The 20,122-nt window shown below is 40.9% G+C and overlaps 1 protein-coding gene across 4 annotated transcripts in view; it reads right to left on the bottom strand.

Moving 5' to 3' along the window:
* The window catches only part of LOC118369142 (cGMP-specific 3',5'-cyclic phosphodiesterase), a 113,695-nt gene that overhangs the window by 51,534 nt on the left and 42,039 nt on the right, over window positions 1-20,122 (bottom strand). For all 4 annotated transcript variants that reach the window (XM_052495741.1, XM_052495742.1, XM_052495739.1 and 1 more), the window contains exons 4-7: window positions 19,355-19,444; window positions 17,456-17,527; window positions 17,290-17,379; window positions 16,188-16,325 (exon numbers count right to left, since the gene is read on the bottom strand). In XM_052495741.1, coding sequence (XP_052351701.1) covers window positions 16,188-16,325; window positions 17,290-17,379; window positions 17,456-17,527; window positions 19,355-19,444 — 390 coding nt within the window. The remainder of the gene's footprint in view (window positions 1-16,187; window positions 16,326-17,289; window positions 17,380-17,455; window positions 17,528-19,354; window positions 19,445-20,122) is intronic.

Raw genomic sequence — 20,122 nt, 5'->3', positions numbered from 1 at the left:
TCCATAGCCACCAGCAGCCATATTACTATATGTACTAGTTTCCATAGCCACCAGCAGTCATATTACTCTATGTACTAGTTTCCATAGCCACCAGCAGTCACATTTCTCTATGTACTAGTTTCCATAGCCACCAGCAGTCATATTACTCTATATACTAGTTTCCATAGCCACCAGCAGTCACATTATTCTATGTACTAGTTTCCATAGCCACCAGCAGTCATATTACTCTATGTACTAGTTTCCATAGCCACCAGCAGCCACATTTCTCTATGTACGAGTTTCCATAGCCACCAGCAGTCAAATTACTCTATGTACTAGTTTCCATAGCCACCAGCAGTCATATTACTCTATGTACCAGTTTCCATAGCCACCAGCAGTCACATTATTCTATGTACTAGTTTCCATAGCCACCAGCAGTCATATTACTCTATGTACTAGTTTCCATAGCCATCAGCAGTCATATTACTCTATGTACTAGTTTCCATAGCTGCCAGCAGTCATATTACTCTATGTACTAGTTTCCATAGCCAACAGTAGTCATATTACTCTACGTACTAATTTCCATAGCCACCAGCAGTCATATTACTATATGAAATAGTTTCCATAGCCACCAGCAGTCATATTACTCTATATACTAGTTTCCATAGCCACCAGCAGTCACATTATTCTATGTACTACTTTCCATAGTCACCAGCAGCCATATTACTACATGTACTAGTTTCCATAGCCACCAGCAGTCATATTACTCTATGTACTAGTTTCCATAGCCACCAGCAGTCACATTATTCTATGTACTAGTTTCCATAGCCACCAGCAGTCATATTACTCTATGTACTAGTTTCCATAGCCACCAGCAGCCACATTTCTCTATGTACGAGTTTCCATAGCCACCAGCAGTCAAATTACTCTATGTACTAGTTTCCATAGCCACTAGCAGTCATATTACTCTATGTACCAGTTTCCATAGCCACCAGCAGTCACATTATTCTATGTACTAGTTTCCATAGCCACCAGCAGTCATATTACTCTACGTACTAATTTCCATAGCCACCAGCAGTCATATTACTCTATGTACTAGTTTCCATAGCCACCAGCAGTCATATTACTCTATATACTAGTTTCCATAGCCACCAGCAGTCACATTATTCTATGTACTAGTTTCCATAGCCACCAGCAGTCATATTACTCTATGTACTAGTTTCCATAGCCACCAGCAGCCACATTTCTCTATGTACGAGTTTCCATAGCCACCAGCAGTCAAATTACTCTATGTACTAGTTTCCATAGCCACCAGCAGTCATATTACTCTATGTACCAGTTTCCATAGCCACCAGCAGTCACATTATTCTATGTACTAGTTTCCATAGCCACCAGCAGTCATATTACTCTATGTACTAGTTTCCATAGCCATCAGCAGTCATATTACTCTATGTACTAGTTTCCATAGCTGCCAGCAGTCATATTACTCTATGTACTAGTTTCCATAGCCAACAGTAGTCATATTACTCTACGTACTAATTTCCATAGCCACCAGCAGTCATATTACTATATGAAATAGTTTCCATAGCCACCAGCAGTCATATTACTCTATATACTAGTTTCCATAGCCACCAGCAGTCACATTATTCTATGTACTACTTTCCATAGTCACCAGCAGCCATATTACTACATGTACTAGTTTCCATAGCCACCAGCAGTCATATTACTCTATGTACTAGTTTCCATAGCCACCAGCAGTCACATTATTCTATGTACTAGTTTCCATAGCCACCAGCAGTCATATTACTCTATGTACTAGTTTCCATAGCCACCAGCAGCCACATTTCTCTATGTACGAGTTTCCATAGCCACCAGCAGTCATATTACTCTATATACTCGTTTCCATAGCCACCAGCAGTCAAATTACTCTATGTACTAGTTTCCATAGCCACCAGCAGTCATATTACTCTATGTACCAGTTTCCATAGCCACCAGCAGTCACATTATTCTATGTACTAGTTTCCATAGCCACCAGCAGTCATATTACTCTATGTACTAGTTTCAATAGCCATCAGCAGTCATATTACTCTATGTACTAGTTTCCATAGCTGCCAGCAGTCACATTATTCTATGTACTAGTTTCCATAGTCACCAGCAGCCATATTACCACATGTACTAGTTTCCATAGCCACCAGCAGTCATATTACTCTATGTACTAGTTTCCATAGCCACCAGCAGTCACTTTATTCTATGTACTAGCTTCCATAGTCACCAGCAGTCATATTACTCTATGTACTAGTTTCCATAGCTGCCAGCAGTCATATTACTATATGAAATAGTTTCCATAGCCACCAGCAGTCATATTACACTATGTACGACTTTCCATAGTCACCAGCAGTCACATTATTCTATGTACTAGTTTCCATAGCCACCAGCAGTCACATTTCTCTATGTACTAGTTTCCATAGCCACCAGCAGTCACATTTCTCTATGTACTAGTTTCCATAGCCACCAGCAGTCATATGACTCTATGTACTAGTTTCCATAGCCAACAGCAGTCATATTACTCTACATACTAATTTCCATAGCCACCAGCAGTCATATTACTCTATATACTAGTTTCCATAGCCACCAGCAGTCACATTATTCTATGTACTAGTTTCCATAGTCACCAGCAGCCATATTACCACATGTACTAGTTTCCATAGCCACCAGCAGTCACATTATTCTATGTACTAGCTTCCATAGTCACCAGCAGTCATATTACTCTATGTACTAGTTTCCATAGCTGCCAGCAGTCATATTACTATATGAAATAGTTTCCATAGCCACCAGCAGTCATATTACTCTATGTACGACTTTCCATAGTCACCAGCAGTCACATTATTCTATGTACTAGTTTCCATAGCCACCAGCAGTCACATTTCTCTATGTACTAGTTTCCATAGCAACCAGCAGTCATATGACTCTATGTAGTAGTTTCCATAGCCATCAGCATTCATATTACTATATGTACTAGTTTCCATAGCCCCGAGCAGTCATATTACTCTATATACTAGTTTCCATAGCCACCAGCAGTCAAATGACTATATGTACGACTTTCCATAGTCACCAGCAGTCACATTATTCTATGTACTAGTTTCCATAGCCACCAGCAGTCAAATGACTATATGTACAAGTTTCCATAGCCACCAGCAGTCATATTACTCTATGTACTAGTTTCCATAGCCACCAGCAGCCACATTTCTCTATGTACGAGTTTCCATAGCCACCAGCAGTCATATTACTCTATATACTCGTTTCCATAGCCACCAGCAGTCAAATTACTCTATGTACTAGTTTCCATAGCCACCAGCAGTCATATTACTCTACGTACTAATTTCCATAGCCACCAGCAGTCAAATTACTCTATGTACAAGTTTCCATAGCCACCAGCAGTCAAATTAGTCTATGTACTAGTTTCCATAGCCACTAGCAGTCAAATTATTATACGTACTAGTTTCCTTAGCCGCCAGCAGTCATATTACTATATGGACTAGTTTCCATAGTCACCAGCAGTCAAATTATTCTATGTACTAGTTTCCATAGCCACCAGCAGTCATATTACTCTATGTACTAGTTTCCATAGCCACCAGCAGCCACATTTCTCTATGTACGAGTTTCCATAGCCACCAGCAGTCATATTACTCTATATACTCGTTTCCATAGCCACCAGCAGTCAAATTACTCTATGTACTAGTTTCCATAGCCACCAGCAGTCATATTACTCTATGTACCAGTTTCCATAGCCACCAGCAGTCACATTATTCTATGTACTAGTTTCCATAGCCAACAGCAGTCATATTACTCTACGTACTAATTTCCATAGCCACCAGCAGTCATATTACTATATGAAATAGTTTCCATAGCCACCAGCAGTCATATTACTCTATATACTAGTTTCCATAGCCACCAGCAGTCACATTATTCTATGTACTAGTTTCCATAGTCACCAGCAGCCATATTACTCTATGTACTAGTTTCCATAGCCACCAGCAGTCATATTACTCTATATACTCATTTCCATAGCCACCAGCAGTCAAATTACTCTATGTACTAGTTTCCATAGCCACCAGCAGTCATATTACTCTATGTACCAGTTTCCATAGCCACCAGCAGTCACATTATTCTATGTACTAGTTTCCATAGCCACCAGCAGCCACATTTCTCTATGTACGAGTTTCCATAGCCACCAGCAGTCATATTACTCTATATACTCGTTTCCATAGCCACCAGCAGTCAAATTACTCTATATACTCGTTTCCATAGCCACCAGCAGTCATATTACTCTATGTACCAGTTTCCATAGCCACCAGCAGTCACATTATTCTATGTACTAGTTTCCATAGCCATCAGAAGTCATATTACTCTATGTACTAGTTTCCATAGCCACCAGCAGTCATATTACTCTACGTACTAATTTCCATAGCCACCAGCAGTCATATTACTCTATGTACTAGTTTCCATAGCCATCAGAAGTCATATTACTCTATGTACTAGTTTCCAAAGCCACCAGCAGTCATATTACTCTATATACTCGTTTCCATAAGCACCAGCAGTCAAATTACTCTATGTACTAGTTTCCATAGCCACCAGCAGTCATATTACTCTATGTACTAGTTTCCATAGCCACCAGCAGTCATATTACTCTATGTACTAGTTTCCATAGCCAACAGCAGTCATATTACTCTACGTACTAATTTCCATAGCCACCAGCAGTCATATTACTCTATATACTAGTTTCCATAGCCACCAGCAGTCACATTATTCTATGTACCAGTTTCCATAGCCACCAGCAGTCATATTACTCTATATACTAGTTTCCATAGCCACCAGCAGTCACATTATTCTATGTACTAGTTTCCATAGCCACCAGCAGTCATATTACTCTATGTACTAGTTTCCATAGCCACCAGCAGTCATATTACTCTATATACTAGTTTCCATAGCCACCAGCAGTCACATTTCTCTATGTACGAGTTTCCATAGCCACCAGCAGTCATATTACTCTATATACTCGTTTCCATAGCCACCAGCAGTCAAATTACTCTATGTACTAGTTTCCATAGCCACCAGCAGTCATATTACTCTATGTACTAGTTTCCATAGCCACCAGCAGTCATATTACTCTATGTACCAGTTTCCATAGCCACCAGCAGTCACATTATTCTATGTACTAGTTTCCATAGCCACCAGCAGTCATATTACTCTATGTACTAGTTTCCATAGCCACCAGCAGTCACATTATTCTTTATACTAGTTTCCATAGCCACCAGCAGTCACATTAATCTATGGACTAGTTTCCATAGTCACCAGCAGTCAAATTATTATACGTACTAGTTTCCTTAGCCGCCAGCAGTCATATTACTCTATGTAATAGTTTCCATAGCCACCAGCAGCCACATTTATCTATGTACGAGTTTCCATAGCCACCAGCAGTCATATTACTCTATATACTCGTTTCCATAGCCACCAGCAGTTAAATTACTCTATGTACTAGTTTCCATAGCCACCAGCAGTCATATTACTCTATGTACCAGTTTCCATAGCCACCAGCAGTCACATTATTCTATGTACTAGTTTCCATAGCCAACAGCAGTCATATTACTCTACGTACTAATTTCCATAGCCACCAGCAGTCATATTACTATATGAAATAGTTTCCATAGCCACCAGCAGTCATATTACTCTATATACTAGTTTCCATAGCCACCAGCAGTCACATTATTCTATGTAGTAGTTTCCATAGTCACCAGCAGCCATATTACTCTATGTACTAGTTTCCATAGCCACCAGCAGTCATATTACTCTATGTACTAGTTTCCATAGCCACCAGCAGTCACATTATTCTATGTACTAGCTTCCATAGTCACCAGCAGTCATATTACTATATGTACTAGTTTCCATAGCCACCAGCAGTCATATTACTCTATGTACTAGTTTCCATAGCCACCAGCAGTCACATTTCTCTAGGTACTAGTTTCCAAAGCCACCAGCAGTCATATTACTATATGGACTAGTTTCCATAGTCACCAGTAGTCAAATTATTATATGTACTAGTTTCCTTAGCCGCCAGCAGTCACATTTCTCTATGTACTAGTTTCCATAGCCACCAGCAGTCATATTACTCTATGTACTAGTTTCCATAGCCACCAGCAGCCACATTTCTCTATGTACGAGTTTCCATAGCCACCAGCAGTCATATTACTCTATATACTCGTTTCCATAGCCACCAGCAGTCAAATTACTCTATGTACTAGTTTCCATAGCCACCAGCAGTCATATTACTCTATGTACCAGTTTCCATAGCCACCAGCAGTCACATTATTCTATGTACTAGTTTCCATAGCCACCAGCAGTCATATTACTCTATGTACTAGTTTCCATAGCCACCAGCAGTCACATTATTCTATGTACTAGTTTCCATAGTCACCAGCAGTCACATTATTCTATGTACTAGTTTCCATAGCCACCAGCAGTCACATTTCTCTATGTACTAGTTTCCATAGCCACACGCAGTCATATTACTCTATGTACTAGTTTCCATAGCCATCGGCGGTCATATTACTCTATATACTAGTTTCCATAGCCACCAGCAGTCAAATTACTCTATGTACTAGTTTCCATAGCCACCAGCAGTCATATTACTATATGGACTAGTTTCCATAGCCACCAGCAGTCATATTACTAAATGTACTAGTTTCCATAGCCACCAGCAGTCACATTAATCTATGTACTAGTTTCCATAGCTACCAGCAGTCATATTACTCTATATACCAGTTTCCATAGCCACCAGCAGTCAAATTACTCTATGTACTAGTTTCCATAGCCGCCAGCAGTCATATTACTCTATTTACTAGTTTCCATAGCCACCAGCAGTCACATTATTATATATACTAGTTTCCATAGCCACCAGCAGTCACATTAATCTATGTACTAGTTTCCATAGTCACCAGCAGTCAAATTATTATACGTACTAGTTTCCTTAGCCGCCAGCAGTCATATTACTCTATGTACTAGTTTCCATAGCCACGCAGCCACATTTATCTATGTACGAGTTTCCATAGCCACCAGCAGTCATATTACTCTATATACTCGTTTCCATAGCCACCAGCAGTCAAATTACTATATGTACTAGTTTCCATAGCCACCAGCAGTCATATTACTCTATATACTAGTTTCCATAGCCACCAGCAGTCAAATTACTCTATGTACTAGTTTCCATAGCCACCAGCAGTCATATTACTCTATGTACCAGTTTCCATAGCCACCAGCAGTCACATTATTCTATGTACTAGTTTCCATAGCCAACAGCAGTCATATTACTCTACGTACTAATTTCCATAGCCACCAGCAGTCATATTACTATATGAAATAGTTTCCATAGCCACCAGCAGTCATATTACTCTATATACTAGTTTCCATAGCCACCAGCAGTCAAATTACTCTATATACTAGTTTCCATAGCCACCAGCAGTCACATTATTCTATGTACTAGTTTCCATAGCCACCAGCAGTCACATTATTCTATGTACCAGTTTCCATAGCCACCAGCAGTCACATTACTCTATGTACTAGTTTCCATAGCCACCAGCAGTCATATTACTCTATGTACTAGTTTCCATAGCCAACAGCAGTCATATTACTATATGAAATAGTTTCCATAGCCACCAGCAGTCATATTACTCTATATACTAGTTTCCATAGCCACCAGCAGTCACATTATTCTATGTACTAGTTTCCATAGTCACCAGCAGTACTAGTTTCATAGTCACCAGCAGCCATATTACTATATGTACTAGTTTCCATAGCCGCCAGCAGTCATATTACTCTATGTACTAGTTTCCATAGCCACCAGCAGTCACATTATTCTATATACTAGTTTCCATAGCCACCAGCAGTCAAATTACTCTATATACTAGTTTCCATAGCCACCAGCAGTCATATTACTATATGTACTAGTTTCCATAGCCACCAGCAGTCACATTAATCTATGTACTAGTTTCCATAGCCACACGCAGTCATATTACTCTATGTACTAGTTTCCATAGCCATCGGCGGTCATATTACTCTATATACTAGTTTCCATAGCCACCAGCAGTCAAATTACTCTATGTACTAGTTTCCATAGCCACCAGCAGTCATATTACTATATGGACTAGTTTCCATAGCCACCAGCAGTCATATTACTAAATGTACTAGTTTCCATAGCCACCAGCAGTCACATTAATCTATGTACTAGTTTCCATAGCTACCAGCAGTCATATTACTCTATATACCAGTTTCCATAGCCACCAGCAGTCAAATTACTCTATGTACTAGTTTCCATAGCCGCCAGCAGTCATATTACTCTATTTACTAGTTTCCATAGCCACCAGCAGTCACATTATTATATATACTAGTTTCCATAGCCACCAGCAGTCACATTAATCTATGTACTAGTTTCCATAGTCACCAGCAGTCAAATTATTATACGTACTAGTTTCCTTAGCCGCCAGCAGTCATATTACTCTATATACTCGTTTCCATAGCCACCAGCAGCCACATTTATCTATGTACGAGTTTCCATAGCCACCAGCAGTCATATTACTCTATATACTCGTTTCCATAGCCACCAGCAGTCAAATTACTATATGTACTAGTTTCCATAGCCACCAGCAGTCATATTACTCTATATACTCGTTTCCATAGCCACCAGCAGTCAAATTACTCTATGTACTAGTTTCCATAGCCACCAGCAGTCATATTACTCTATGTACCAGTTTCCATAGCCACCAGCAGTCACATTATTCTATGTACTAGTTTCCATAGCCAACAGCAGTCATATTACTCTACGTACTAATTTCCATAGCCACCAGCAGTCATATTACTATATGAAATAGTTTCCATAGCCACCAGCAGTCATATTACTCTATATACTCGTTTCCATAGCCACCAGCAGTCAAATTACTCTATATACTAGTTTCCATAGCCACCAGCAGTCACATTATTCTATGTACTAGTTTCCATAGCCACCAGCAGTCACATTATTCTATGTACCAGTTTCCATAGCCACCAGCAGTCACATTACTCTATGTACTAGTTTCCATAGCCACCAGCAGTCATATTACTCTATGTACTAGTTTCCATAGCCAACAGCAGTCATATTACTATATGAAATAGTTTCCATAGCCACCAGCAGTCATATTACTCTATATACTAGTTTCCATAGCCACCAGCAGTCACATTATTCTATGTACTAGTTTCCATAGTCACCAGCACCCATATTATTCTATGTACTAGTTTCCATAGTCACCAGCAGCCATATTACTATATGTACTAGTTTCCATAGCCACCAGCAGTCATATTACTCTATATACTAGTTTCCATAGCCACCAGCAGTCAAATTACTCTATGTACTAGTTTCCATAGCCACCAGCAGTCATATTACTATATGTACTAGTTTCCATAGCCACCAGCAGTCACATTAATCTATGTACTAGTTTCCATAGCCACCAGCAGTCATATTACTATATGGACTAGTTTCGATAGTCACCAGCAGTCAAATTATTATACGTACTAGTTTCCATAGCCACCAGCAGTCATATTACTCTATGTACTAGTTTCCATAGCCACCAGCAGCCACATTTCTCTATGTACGAGTTTCCATAGCCACCAGCAGTCATATTACTCTATATACTCGTTTCCATAGCCACCAGCAGTTAAATTACTCTATGTACTAGTTTCCATAGCCACCAGCAGTCATATTACTCTATGTACCAGTTTCCATAGCCACCAGCAGTCACATTATTCTATGTACTAGTTTCCATAGCCAACAGCAGTCATATTACTCTACGTACTAATTTCCATAGCCACCAGCAGTCATATTACTCTATGTACTAGTTTCCATGTACTAGTTTCCATAGCCACCAGCAGTCATATTACTCTATGTACTAGTTTCCATAGCCACCAGCAGTCATATTACTATATGAAATAGTTTCCATAGCCACCAGCAGTCATATTACTCTATATACTCGTTTCCATAGCCACCAGCAGTCAAATTACTCTATATACTAGTTTCCATAGCCACCAGCAGTCACATTACTCTATGTACTAGTTTCCATAGCCACCAGCAGTCATATTACTCTATGTACTAGTTTCCATAGCCAACAGCAGTCATATTACTATATGAAATAGTTTCCATAGCCACCAGCAGTCATATGACTCTATGTAGTAGTTTCCATAGCCATCAGCAGTCATATTACTCTATGTAGTAGTTTCCATAGCCATCAGCAGTCATATGACTCTATGTAGTAGTTTCCATAGCCATCAGCAGTCATATTACTCTATGTAGTAGTTTCCATAGCCATCAGCAGTCATATGACTCTATGTAGTAGTTTCCATAGCCACCAGCAGTCATATTACTATATGGACTAGTTTCGATAGTCACCAGCAGTCAAATTATTATACGTACTAGTTTCCATAGCCACCAGCAGTCATATTACTCTATGTACTAGTTTCCATAGCCACCAGCAGTCACATTTCTCTATGTACTAGTTTCCAAAGCCACCAGCAGTCATATTACTCTATATACTAGTTTCCATAGCCAGCAGCAGTCACATTATTCTATGTAGTAGTTTCCATAGTCACCAGCAGCCATATTACTATATGTACTAGTTTCCATAGCCACCAGCAGTCATATTACTCTATGTACTAGTTTCCATAGCCACCAGCAGTCACATTTCTCTATGTACTAGTTTCCATAGCCACCAGCAGTCATATTACTCTATGTACTAGTTTCCATAGCCATCAGCAGTCATATTACTCTATGTAGTAGTTTCCATAGCCACCAGCAGTCATATTACTCTATGTACTAGTTTCCATAGCCATCAGCAGTCATATTACTCTATGTACTAGTTTCCATAGCCACCAGCAGTCATATTACTCTATGTACTAGTTTCCATAGCCACCAGCAGTCATATTACTCTATGTACTAGTTTCCATAGCCATCAGCAGTCATATTACTCTATGTACTAGTTTCCATAGCCATCAGCAGTCATATTACTCTATGTACTAGTTTCCATAGCCATCAGCAGTCATATTACTCTATGTACTAGTTTCCATAGCCATCAGCAGTCATATTACTCTATGTACTAGTTTCCATAGCCACCAGCAGTCATATTACTCTATGTACTAGTTTCCATAGCCATCAGCAGTCATATTACTCTATGTACTAGTTTCCATAGCCATCAGCAGTCATATTACTCTATGTACTAGTTTCCATAGCCACCAGCAGTCATATTACTCTATGTACTAGTTTCCATAGCCATCAGCAGTCATATTACTCTATGTACTAGTTTCCATAGCCATCAGCAGTCATATTACTCTATGTACTAGTTTCCATAGCCACCAGCAGTCATATTACTCTATGTACTAGTTTCCATAGCCACCAGCAGTCATATTAATCTATGTACTAGTTTCCATAGCCACCAGCAGTCATATGACTCTATGTAGTAGTTTCCATAGCCATCAGCAGTCATATTACTCTATGTAGTAGTTTCCATAGCCATCAGCAGTCATATGACTCTATGTAGTAGTTTCCATAGCCACCAGCAGTCATATTACTATATGGACTAGTTTCGATAGTCACCAGCAGTCAAATTATTATACGTACTAGTTTCCATAGCCACCAGCAGTCATATTACTCTATGTACTAGTTTCCATAGCCACCAGCAGTCACATTTCTCTATGTACTAGTTTCCAAAGCCACCAGCAGTCATATTACTCTATATACTAGTTTCCATAGTCAGCAGCAGTCACATTATTCTATGTAGTAGTTTCCATAGTCACCAGCAGCCATATTACTATATGTACTAGTTTCCATAGCCACCAGCAGTCATATTACTCTATATACTAGTTTCCATAGTCAGCAGCAGTCACATTATTCTATGTAGTAGTTTCATAGTCACCAGCAGCCATATTACTATATGTACTAGTTTCCATAGCCACCAGCAGTCACATTTCTCTATGTACTAGTTTCCATAGCCACCAGCAGTCATATTACTCTATGTACTAGTTTCCATAGCCATCAGCAGTCATATTACTCTATGTAGTAGTTTCCATAGCCACCAGCAGTCATATTACTCTATGTACTAGTTTCCATAGCCATCAGCAGTCATATTACTCTATGTACTAGTTTCCATAGACCCCAGCAGTCATATTACTCTATATACTAGTTTCCATAGCCACCAGCAGTCAAATTACTCTATGTACTAGTTTCCATAGCCACCAGCAGTCACATTAATCTATGTACTAGTTTCCAAAGCCACCAGCAGTCATATTACTATATGGACTAGTTTCCATAGCCACCAGCAGTCATATTACTCTATGTACTAGTTTCCATAGCCACCAGCAGTCATATTACTCTATGTACTAGTTTCCATAGCCAACAGCAGTCATATTACTATATGAAATAGTTTCCATAGCCACCAGCAGTCATATTACTCTATATACTAGTTTCCATAGCCACCAGCAGTCACATTATTCTATGTACTAGTTTCCATAGTCACCAGCACCCATATTATTCTATGTACTAGTTTCCATAGTCACCAGCAGCCATATTACTATATGTACTAGTTTCCATAGCCGCCAGCAGTCATATTACTCTATGTACTAGTTTCCATAGCCACCAGCAGTCACATTATTCTATATACTAGTTTCCATAGCCACCAGCAGTCAAATTACTCTATGTACTAGTTTCCATAGCCACCAGCAGTCATATTACTATATGTACTAGTTTCCATAGCCACCAGCAGTCACATTAATCTATGTACTAGTTTCCATAGCCACCAGCAGTCATATTACTATATGGACTAGTTTCCATAGTCACCAGCAGTCAAATTATTATACGTACTAGTTTCCATAGCCACCAGCAGTCATATCACTCTATGTACTAGTTTCCATAGCCACCAGCAGCCACATTTCTCTATGTACGAGTTTCCATAGCCACCAGCAGTCATATTACTCTATGTACCAGTTTCCATAGCCACCAGCAGTCACATTATTCTATGTACTAGTTTCCATAGCCAACAGCAGTCATATTACTCTATGTACTAGTTTCCATGTACTAGTTTCCATAGCCACCAGCAGTCATATTTCTCTATGTACTAGTTTCCAAAGCCACCAGCAGTCATATTACTCTATATACTAGTTTCCATAGCCAGCAGCAGTCACATTATTCTATGTACTAGTTTCCATAGCCATCAGCAGTGATATTACTCTATGTACTAGTTTCCATAGCCACCAGCAGACATATTACTTTATGTACTAGTTTCCATAGCCATCAGCAGTGATATTACTCTATGTACTAGTTTCCATAGTCACCAGCAGTCATATTACTCTATGTGCTAGTTTCCATAGCCACCAGCAGCCATATTACTCTATGTACCAGTTTCCATAGCCACCAGCAGTCATATTACTCTATGTACTAGTTTCCATAGCCACCAGCAGTCACATGATTCTATGTACTAGTTTCCATAGCCACCAGCAGACATATTACTTTATGTACTAGTTTCCATAGCCATCAGCAGTGATATTACTCTATGTACTAGTTTCCATAGTCACCAGCAGTCATATTACTCTATGTGCTAGTTGCAGTTTAGATCTGAACAGACAAGCCAAGTCCCATTCAGTTCCGTTTCTCTCATAACCATAGGAGGCAGAAAGAACACAAACAAGCACTTCTTGTATAATGTTTCTCATTGTCTAGTGGACTGGGCTCAATGCAGTCATTCATTTTCTCTATTACAATGGCATTTCATATTTCCCCCACTAACAAGGGAACAAAACAGCCTTCAATTGTTAATGCTGATTGCATCGCGAGTACTCGGCTAAATGCTGAGGGCCTCTCAATGGATGCTGTCTGGGATAGTCGAACACAAAATATAATTTTGTTCAATGTTTTCGTACAAAAGTGGCCGAGCTCAGTCCAAATTCCATGCAGTCTGTATTGAACATTCAATAGAGTAGGCCTAGGGGAAATCCATGGACCTTGATCCCGAAATGAATGGGAATTATTTTGAACTTCTCCCTTGATTAAGCATCATCATTCATACCAACGACATTGAAGATTGCTGTGTTGTCAATGGGCTGTCTGAATAGAAAACGTCAAAAGGTATTCAAGGCTGGGGCTACACAAGAGGAATACAGAACAGAATGGTTCTCTATAGAATACCTTGGAAGTCCTGTAGTTATTCTCTCCTCGCTGAGACATGTCTATTCACTGTCAATACAATCTCTTCCATTTTCTCTTTGATCATTCCTGTCTTTCTCTCTCTTTTATAATTGTTCTCTCGCTCACCATGAAACTGTGAACAAGGTGGACTGCGCTGCCCTCTCCGCCTACCCAGTGTCAATCAAGGCATTCATCTCCTTATTTATCTCTTTCTGTCATTCTGTGGCACCTCTATTCATTCTCTCTTTTGTCTCTTTGAATGTGTGTGCACGTGCAAGCATCAGGCACCTGCACAGATACGGGTCTACCTGTGCCCGAGCACCTGTCCCTTTGCCTTCCCACTCGCCAAGTGGCCTTTTGGGTGCTTTCTTCCGTTTTTTTTGGTCTATGTTGTTCTGAACCCAGTGCCCTTAAGTCGTTGTGACATCGTCAAGTTTTTCTCAGTCTGCCCTGTACGTAGACTGCCCTGTACGTAGACTGCCCTGTACGGAGGAAGCCCTGTACGGAGGAAGCCCTGTACGTAGACTGCCCTGTACGTAGACTGCCCTGTACGGAGGAAGCCCTGTACGTAGACTGCCCTGTACGTAGACTGCCCTGTACGTAGACTGCCCTGTACGGAGGAAGCCCTGTACGTAGACTGCCCTGTACGTATACTGCCCTGTACGGAGGAAGCCCTGTACGTAGACTGCCCTGTACGTAGACTGCCCTGTACGGAGGAAGCCCTGTACGGAGGAAGCCCTGTACGGAGACCGCCCTGTACGGAGACTGCCCTGTACGGAGACTGCCCTGTACGGAGACTGCCCTGTACGTAGACTGCCCTGTACATAGACTGCCCTGTACGGAGGAAGCCCTGTACGGAGACTGCCCTGTACGTAGACTGCCCTGTACGGAGGAAGCCCTGTACGGAGGAAGCCCTGTACGGAGACCGCCCTGTACGGAGACTGCCCTGTACGGAGACTGCCCTGTACGTAGACTGCCCTGTACGTAGACTGCCCTGTACGGATGAAGCCCTGTACGGAGACTGCCCTGTACGGAGACTGCCCTGTACGGAGATTGCATGCGCCCGATATCCAAACATGTATGGCTTGAGACGTGGTCACTGGTCGAGTGTGTGTAGCAAGCTCCCTTGTTGAAATATCCACAGTGCTGCCACAGCAGCATAACATTTTATTAACACTTGATAACACTTGATTTACATCATCAATTTTGGGTCTGGTTGGCTGATACTTGCAGACATAGAGAGCGGCTGAATCAACGACCCTCCGACTCCATCCCCTCTTCAGTCGGGAGTTGCACATCAGAGCAGCAGCATCACAGGTAGTCTAGACTCTAACTAACCATCATTTACTAAAACAAGCAACCACACAAGCAACTAGCCAGCCATATGTCATGAGTTAGAAGATTAGCAATACTATATTATTAAGTTAATATTTAAGAGCATTGGAGATAAATCGCAATCTAAATATTAACTAGCAGATTTAACACCATTGATCAGCCTACCCCCTTTTCCCAATGTCAATCATGTCTTTAGGAGGCACTGTGTAGCCTGCTTACAATTTGGGATGAGTGTTGTTAGAGAAATAAATAGGGCTATGCTCAAGAATGGTCAAATCTTAGCTACAGAAGCAATCAGTTATGTTGTGAATTTCGAGATATGAATTATGATTCATCATTTCACCAGTGGGTGCTATTTTTTCCATTTTGAGCACCTGCCCCCTGAAAGTTCTGTGTACTGCCCTGGCAAGCATGTATTGAGTGAGTGAGTGAGTGAGTGAGTGAGTGAGTGAGTGAGTGAGTGAGTGAGTGAGTGAGTGAGTGTGTGTGTGTGTGTGAGTGTGTGTGTGTGTGTGTGTGTGTGTGTGTGTGTGTGTGTGTGTGTGTGTGTGTGTGTGTGTGTGTGTGTGTGTGTGTGTGTGTGTGTGTGTGTGTGTGTGTGTGTGTGCACGTGTGAACCCACCATAGAGTCTCCATCAGCTATGAAGACAGTGCAGCCCTGGGCCTGCATAAAGGAGAGGATGGTGCCTGCTATCTTCCTCAGTAACACCTCGAGAGACTGCTGCTCCTCCAAAATCAGACTGGCCAGGTCCAACAGCACCTGGGGGAGACAGAGTAAACCACTAACACACACAAACATATGACAGCATGTTCTCACACCCACATACTCATACACAAACACACGAACACACACTCACAAGAAAGCATGGTAACACACCCACACACACCTTTCGCATATGCCAGGGAGATTGTTCCAGAAATTGCATGTCTATCCATCTCCTGAGGACGTTGAGAAATGCCGTCAAAACCTTCCACTAGGGGCAATAGAGAGCACTATTACCATGAAGTAGGCTTGGGTTTTGCTAGCTTCCACTAGGGGCAATAGTGAGCACTATTACCATGAAGTAGACTTGGGTTTTGCTAGCTTCCACTAGGGGCAATAGTGAGCACTATTACCATGAAGTAGGCTTGGGTTTTTCTAACTTCCACTAGGGGCAATAGTGAACACTATTACCATGAAGTAGGCTTGGATTTTGCTAGCTTCCACTAGGGGTAATAGTGAGCACATTACCATGAAGTAGGCTTGGGTTTTGCTAGCTTCCACTAGGGGCAATAGTGAGCACTATTACCATGAAGTAGACTTGGGTTTTGCTAGGGTGTTGTAAACAGGGGTAGTGGTTGGGTATTATCTCAGGATCAGAAAGTTGCGTATTCAATCCCAGTCATGGTCTCTTGCCTCATCCTTTTGGATTGAGTGCCTAAACTTTATGTTTTAATCCTATCCCAAACCTTAAACCTTACCTTAACCTTCCGGATTGAGTGCCTAAACATTTAACTTCTAAATTTGACGTTTGGCAAAATGGAACGATACAGAGCAGCAGGAGCAACAAAAACACTTTGAAATTTGACGTTTGGAGCAACTTCAAAATGTGACGTTTGGAGAATGTCTTATTCTGCAGTGAGACCGTGAGAGCTTGTTACATATGCACGCACGTACACACACATACACAAACACACTCACACACACACTTTGAGAACATAAGAATCCACTCACAGCAACATACCTGATTGCGTCGGTTTTCCAGCTGGGACGTCTCGTAGAGCTGGGCGTTGTGTAGGACGATCCCGGAGAAGGCCAGGTAGGCAGAGAAGTCCTGTCAGGGAAATCAAGACTATGAGCTTGATTCAGAGAAAGAGAGCTTTGAACACCAGTGTCTTTCTCCCCAGTACCTTTTCATCCTGTTCAGTGAAAGTACCGTTTTCTCCACACTTCTTGTTGATGGCCTGAGCCACTCCTACCACCTGGTAGACCAAAGAGATGAGAGGGGGAATGGAGAGGAGAGAAGTAGATCAAACACACGCAAGGAGAGCATCCATCAAAACGCAGAGCCACAACTACAAAGAGTAGAAAACAGAAAGATGAACAGGAGCAAAAAAAGAAAATGATTTCTATCTGACCTCAATTGCTCAATTGTAAACTCTGAGGTAAAGTGCCTTCAGAAAACATTCACAACCCTTGACATTTTCCACAATCTGCTGTGTTACAAAGTGGAATTAAAATGGATTAAATTGTCAATATTTGTCAATGATTTACACAACATACTCTGCAATGTCAAAGTGGAAGAAAAATTCTAACATTTGTAAAAAAAAAATATATATAAAATAACACTGAGTCAATGTTAGAATCACCTTTGACAGCGATTACAGCAGTGTGTCTTTCTGGGTAAGACTCTAAGAGCTTTTCACACCTGGATTGTGCAACACTTTCCCATGATTAATTTCAAAATTCTTCAAGCTCAGTCAAATTGGTCATTGATCAGTGCTAGCTAGACAAACATTTTCAGGTCTTGCCATATATTTTAACATAGACTTAAGTCAAAACTGTAATTCAGCCACTCAGGAACATTCACTGTTGCTTACCAAAATTCTTGGTAAGCAACTCCAGTGTAGATTTGGCTGTGTGTTATAGGTTATTGTCCTACTGAATGGTGAATTAACCTCCCAGTGTATGGTGGAAAGACTGAACCAGTTTTCCTCTAGGATTTTTCCTGTGCTAAGCTCCATTCAGTACATTTTTTATCCTGAAAAACTCCCCAGTCCTTAACAATTTCAAGCATACCCATAACATGATGCAGCCACCACTATGCTTGAAAATATCGAGTGTGGTACTCAGTAATGTGATGTATTGTATTTGCTCCAAACATAACACTAGGTATTCAGAACAAAAATGTCATTGCTTTGCCACATTTTTTGCAGTATTATTTTAAGGGCCTTGTTGCAAAAACAATTCATGTATTGGAAAATTTGTATTCTGTACGGGCTTCCTTCTTTTTACTCTGTCAATTCGGTTAGTATTGTGGAGAAACTAAAATGTTGTTGATCCATCCTCAGTTTTCTCCTATCACAGCCATTACACTCTTTAACTGTTTTAAAGTCACCATTGGCCTCATGGTGAAATCCCTCAGCGGTTTCCTTCCTCTCCAGTAACTGAGTTAGGAAGGACGCCTGTATCTTTGCAGTGACTGGGCGTATTTATACACCATCCAAAGTATATTTAATAACTTCACTGTGCTCAAAGGGATATTCAATATCAGCTACCAATAGGTGTCCTTCATTGCTAGTCATTGGAAAGCCTCCCTGGTCTTTGTGGTTGAATGTGTTTGAAATTCACTGCTCGACTGAGGGACCTTACAGATAATATGTGAGGTACAGAGATGAGAAAGTCATTCAAAAATAATGTGAAACACTATTACTGCACACAGCGTGAGTCCATCGCAACCTATTATGTGACTTGTTAAGCACATTTTCACTCCTGAACTAATTTAGCCTTGACACAACAAAAGGGTTTGAAAACGTATCGACGCAAGACATTTCAAGTTGTCATTTTTAATTCATTTGTTAAAACCATTTCACCTTGGCATTATGAGCTCTATTGTGTGTCGGCCGGTGACAACAAATCTCAATATAAACCGTTTTAAATTCAGACTGTAACACAATAAGTCAAGGGGGTGTGAGTACTTTCTGAAGTATTCACATAGTCTCCCTTGAAGCCCATTCAAAACCGCACAGGGCATGACCCGGAATTAAAGCGTAAAGGGGCGGCTCCTTTCACAGTCAATTGTGTCTCACCTCTTCTCTATGGTTCTTGATGGGCAGACACAGGATGCTCTGGGTCTTGTAGCCTGTAATCTGATCCACCTCTGCATTGAACCTGGGGTCCTGTGATGAGATACAAACAGACATGTAATCACAAAGCATCTCGTAAGTAGGAGCGCTGACCTAGGATCAGGTCCCCCGCTCTTATTCATTATGATTTAAATGGTCAAACCGATCCTAGGTCAGCCCTGAGACACTTCGGGGCCGATCCAGACTACGCACTCCTTTCCTACGTACTTCTCGGTAGTTGGTATTCAGATGTACCGTATGGAGAAGCAAAACCAGGTTTGTGGGCGTGGTTTCCTTGTGCACACTGAATACATTTACTTCAACCCCTGAAAACACATCCCCTGGGTGGCCTACCAATTTCATCTAGGAGTTTTTTGTTCAACTCATTTTTGTTCAACTCATTATTTCTCTAAAGCAAATGTGGTGTACCCTTAATTTGAATTTGATCAGCACAAGACTTGAATGTAGACTATAGAGAATGCGTTCGGAATATAGAAAGATAGCCAATGAAAGCGTTTGCCTATCTGTCTCCGTCTCAGAACCCATGGGTAGATTTTAAACCTCTGATTGTAGACATGATTTGTGATTAGGGGAATAATCATGAATCCTACTTCATGGAAAAACAGAGCCTCTACGCATGAATTTAAAAAAAGGTGTTTTGATTCATTCTGAAAGTTGCCACATTAAAGTTCATCAATGTAAGCCTTGGAAGTAGTTCAGCCTACAATATAA

The sequence above is a fragment of the Oncorhynchus keta genome, chromosome 35, assembly GCF_023373465.1.
Source record: "Oncorhynchus keta strain PuntledgeMale-10-30-2019 chromosome 35, Oket_V2, whole genome shotgun sequence".
NCBI lineage: Eukaryota > Metazoa > Chordata > Actinopteri > Salmoniformes > Salmonidae > Oncorhynchus > Oncorhynchus keta.
This window is presented reverse-complemented; position numbering and strand designations above follow the sequence as displayed.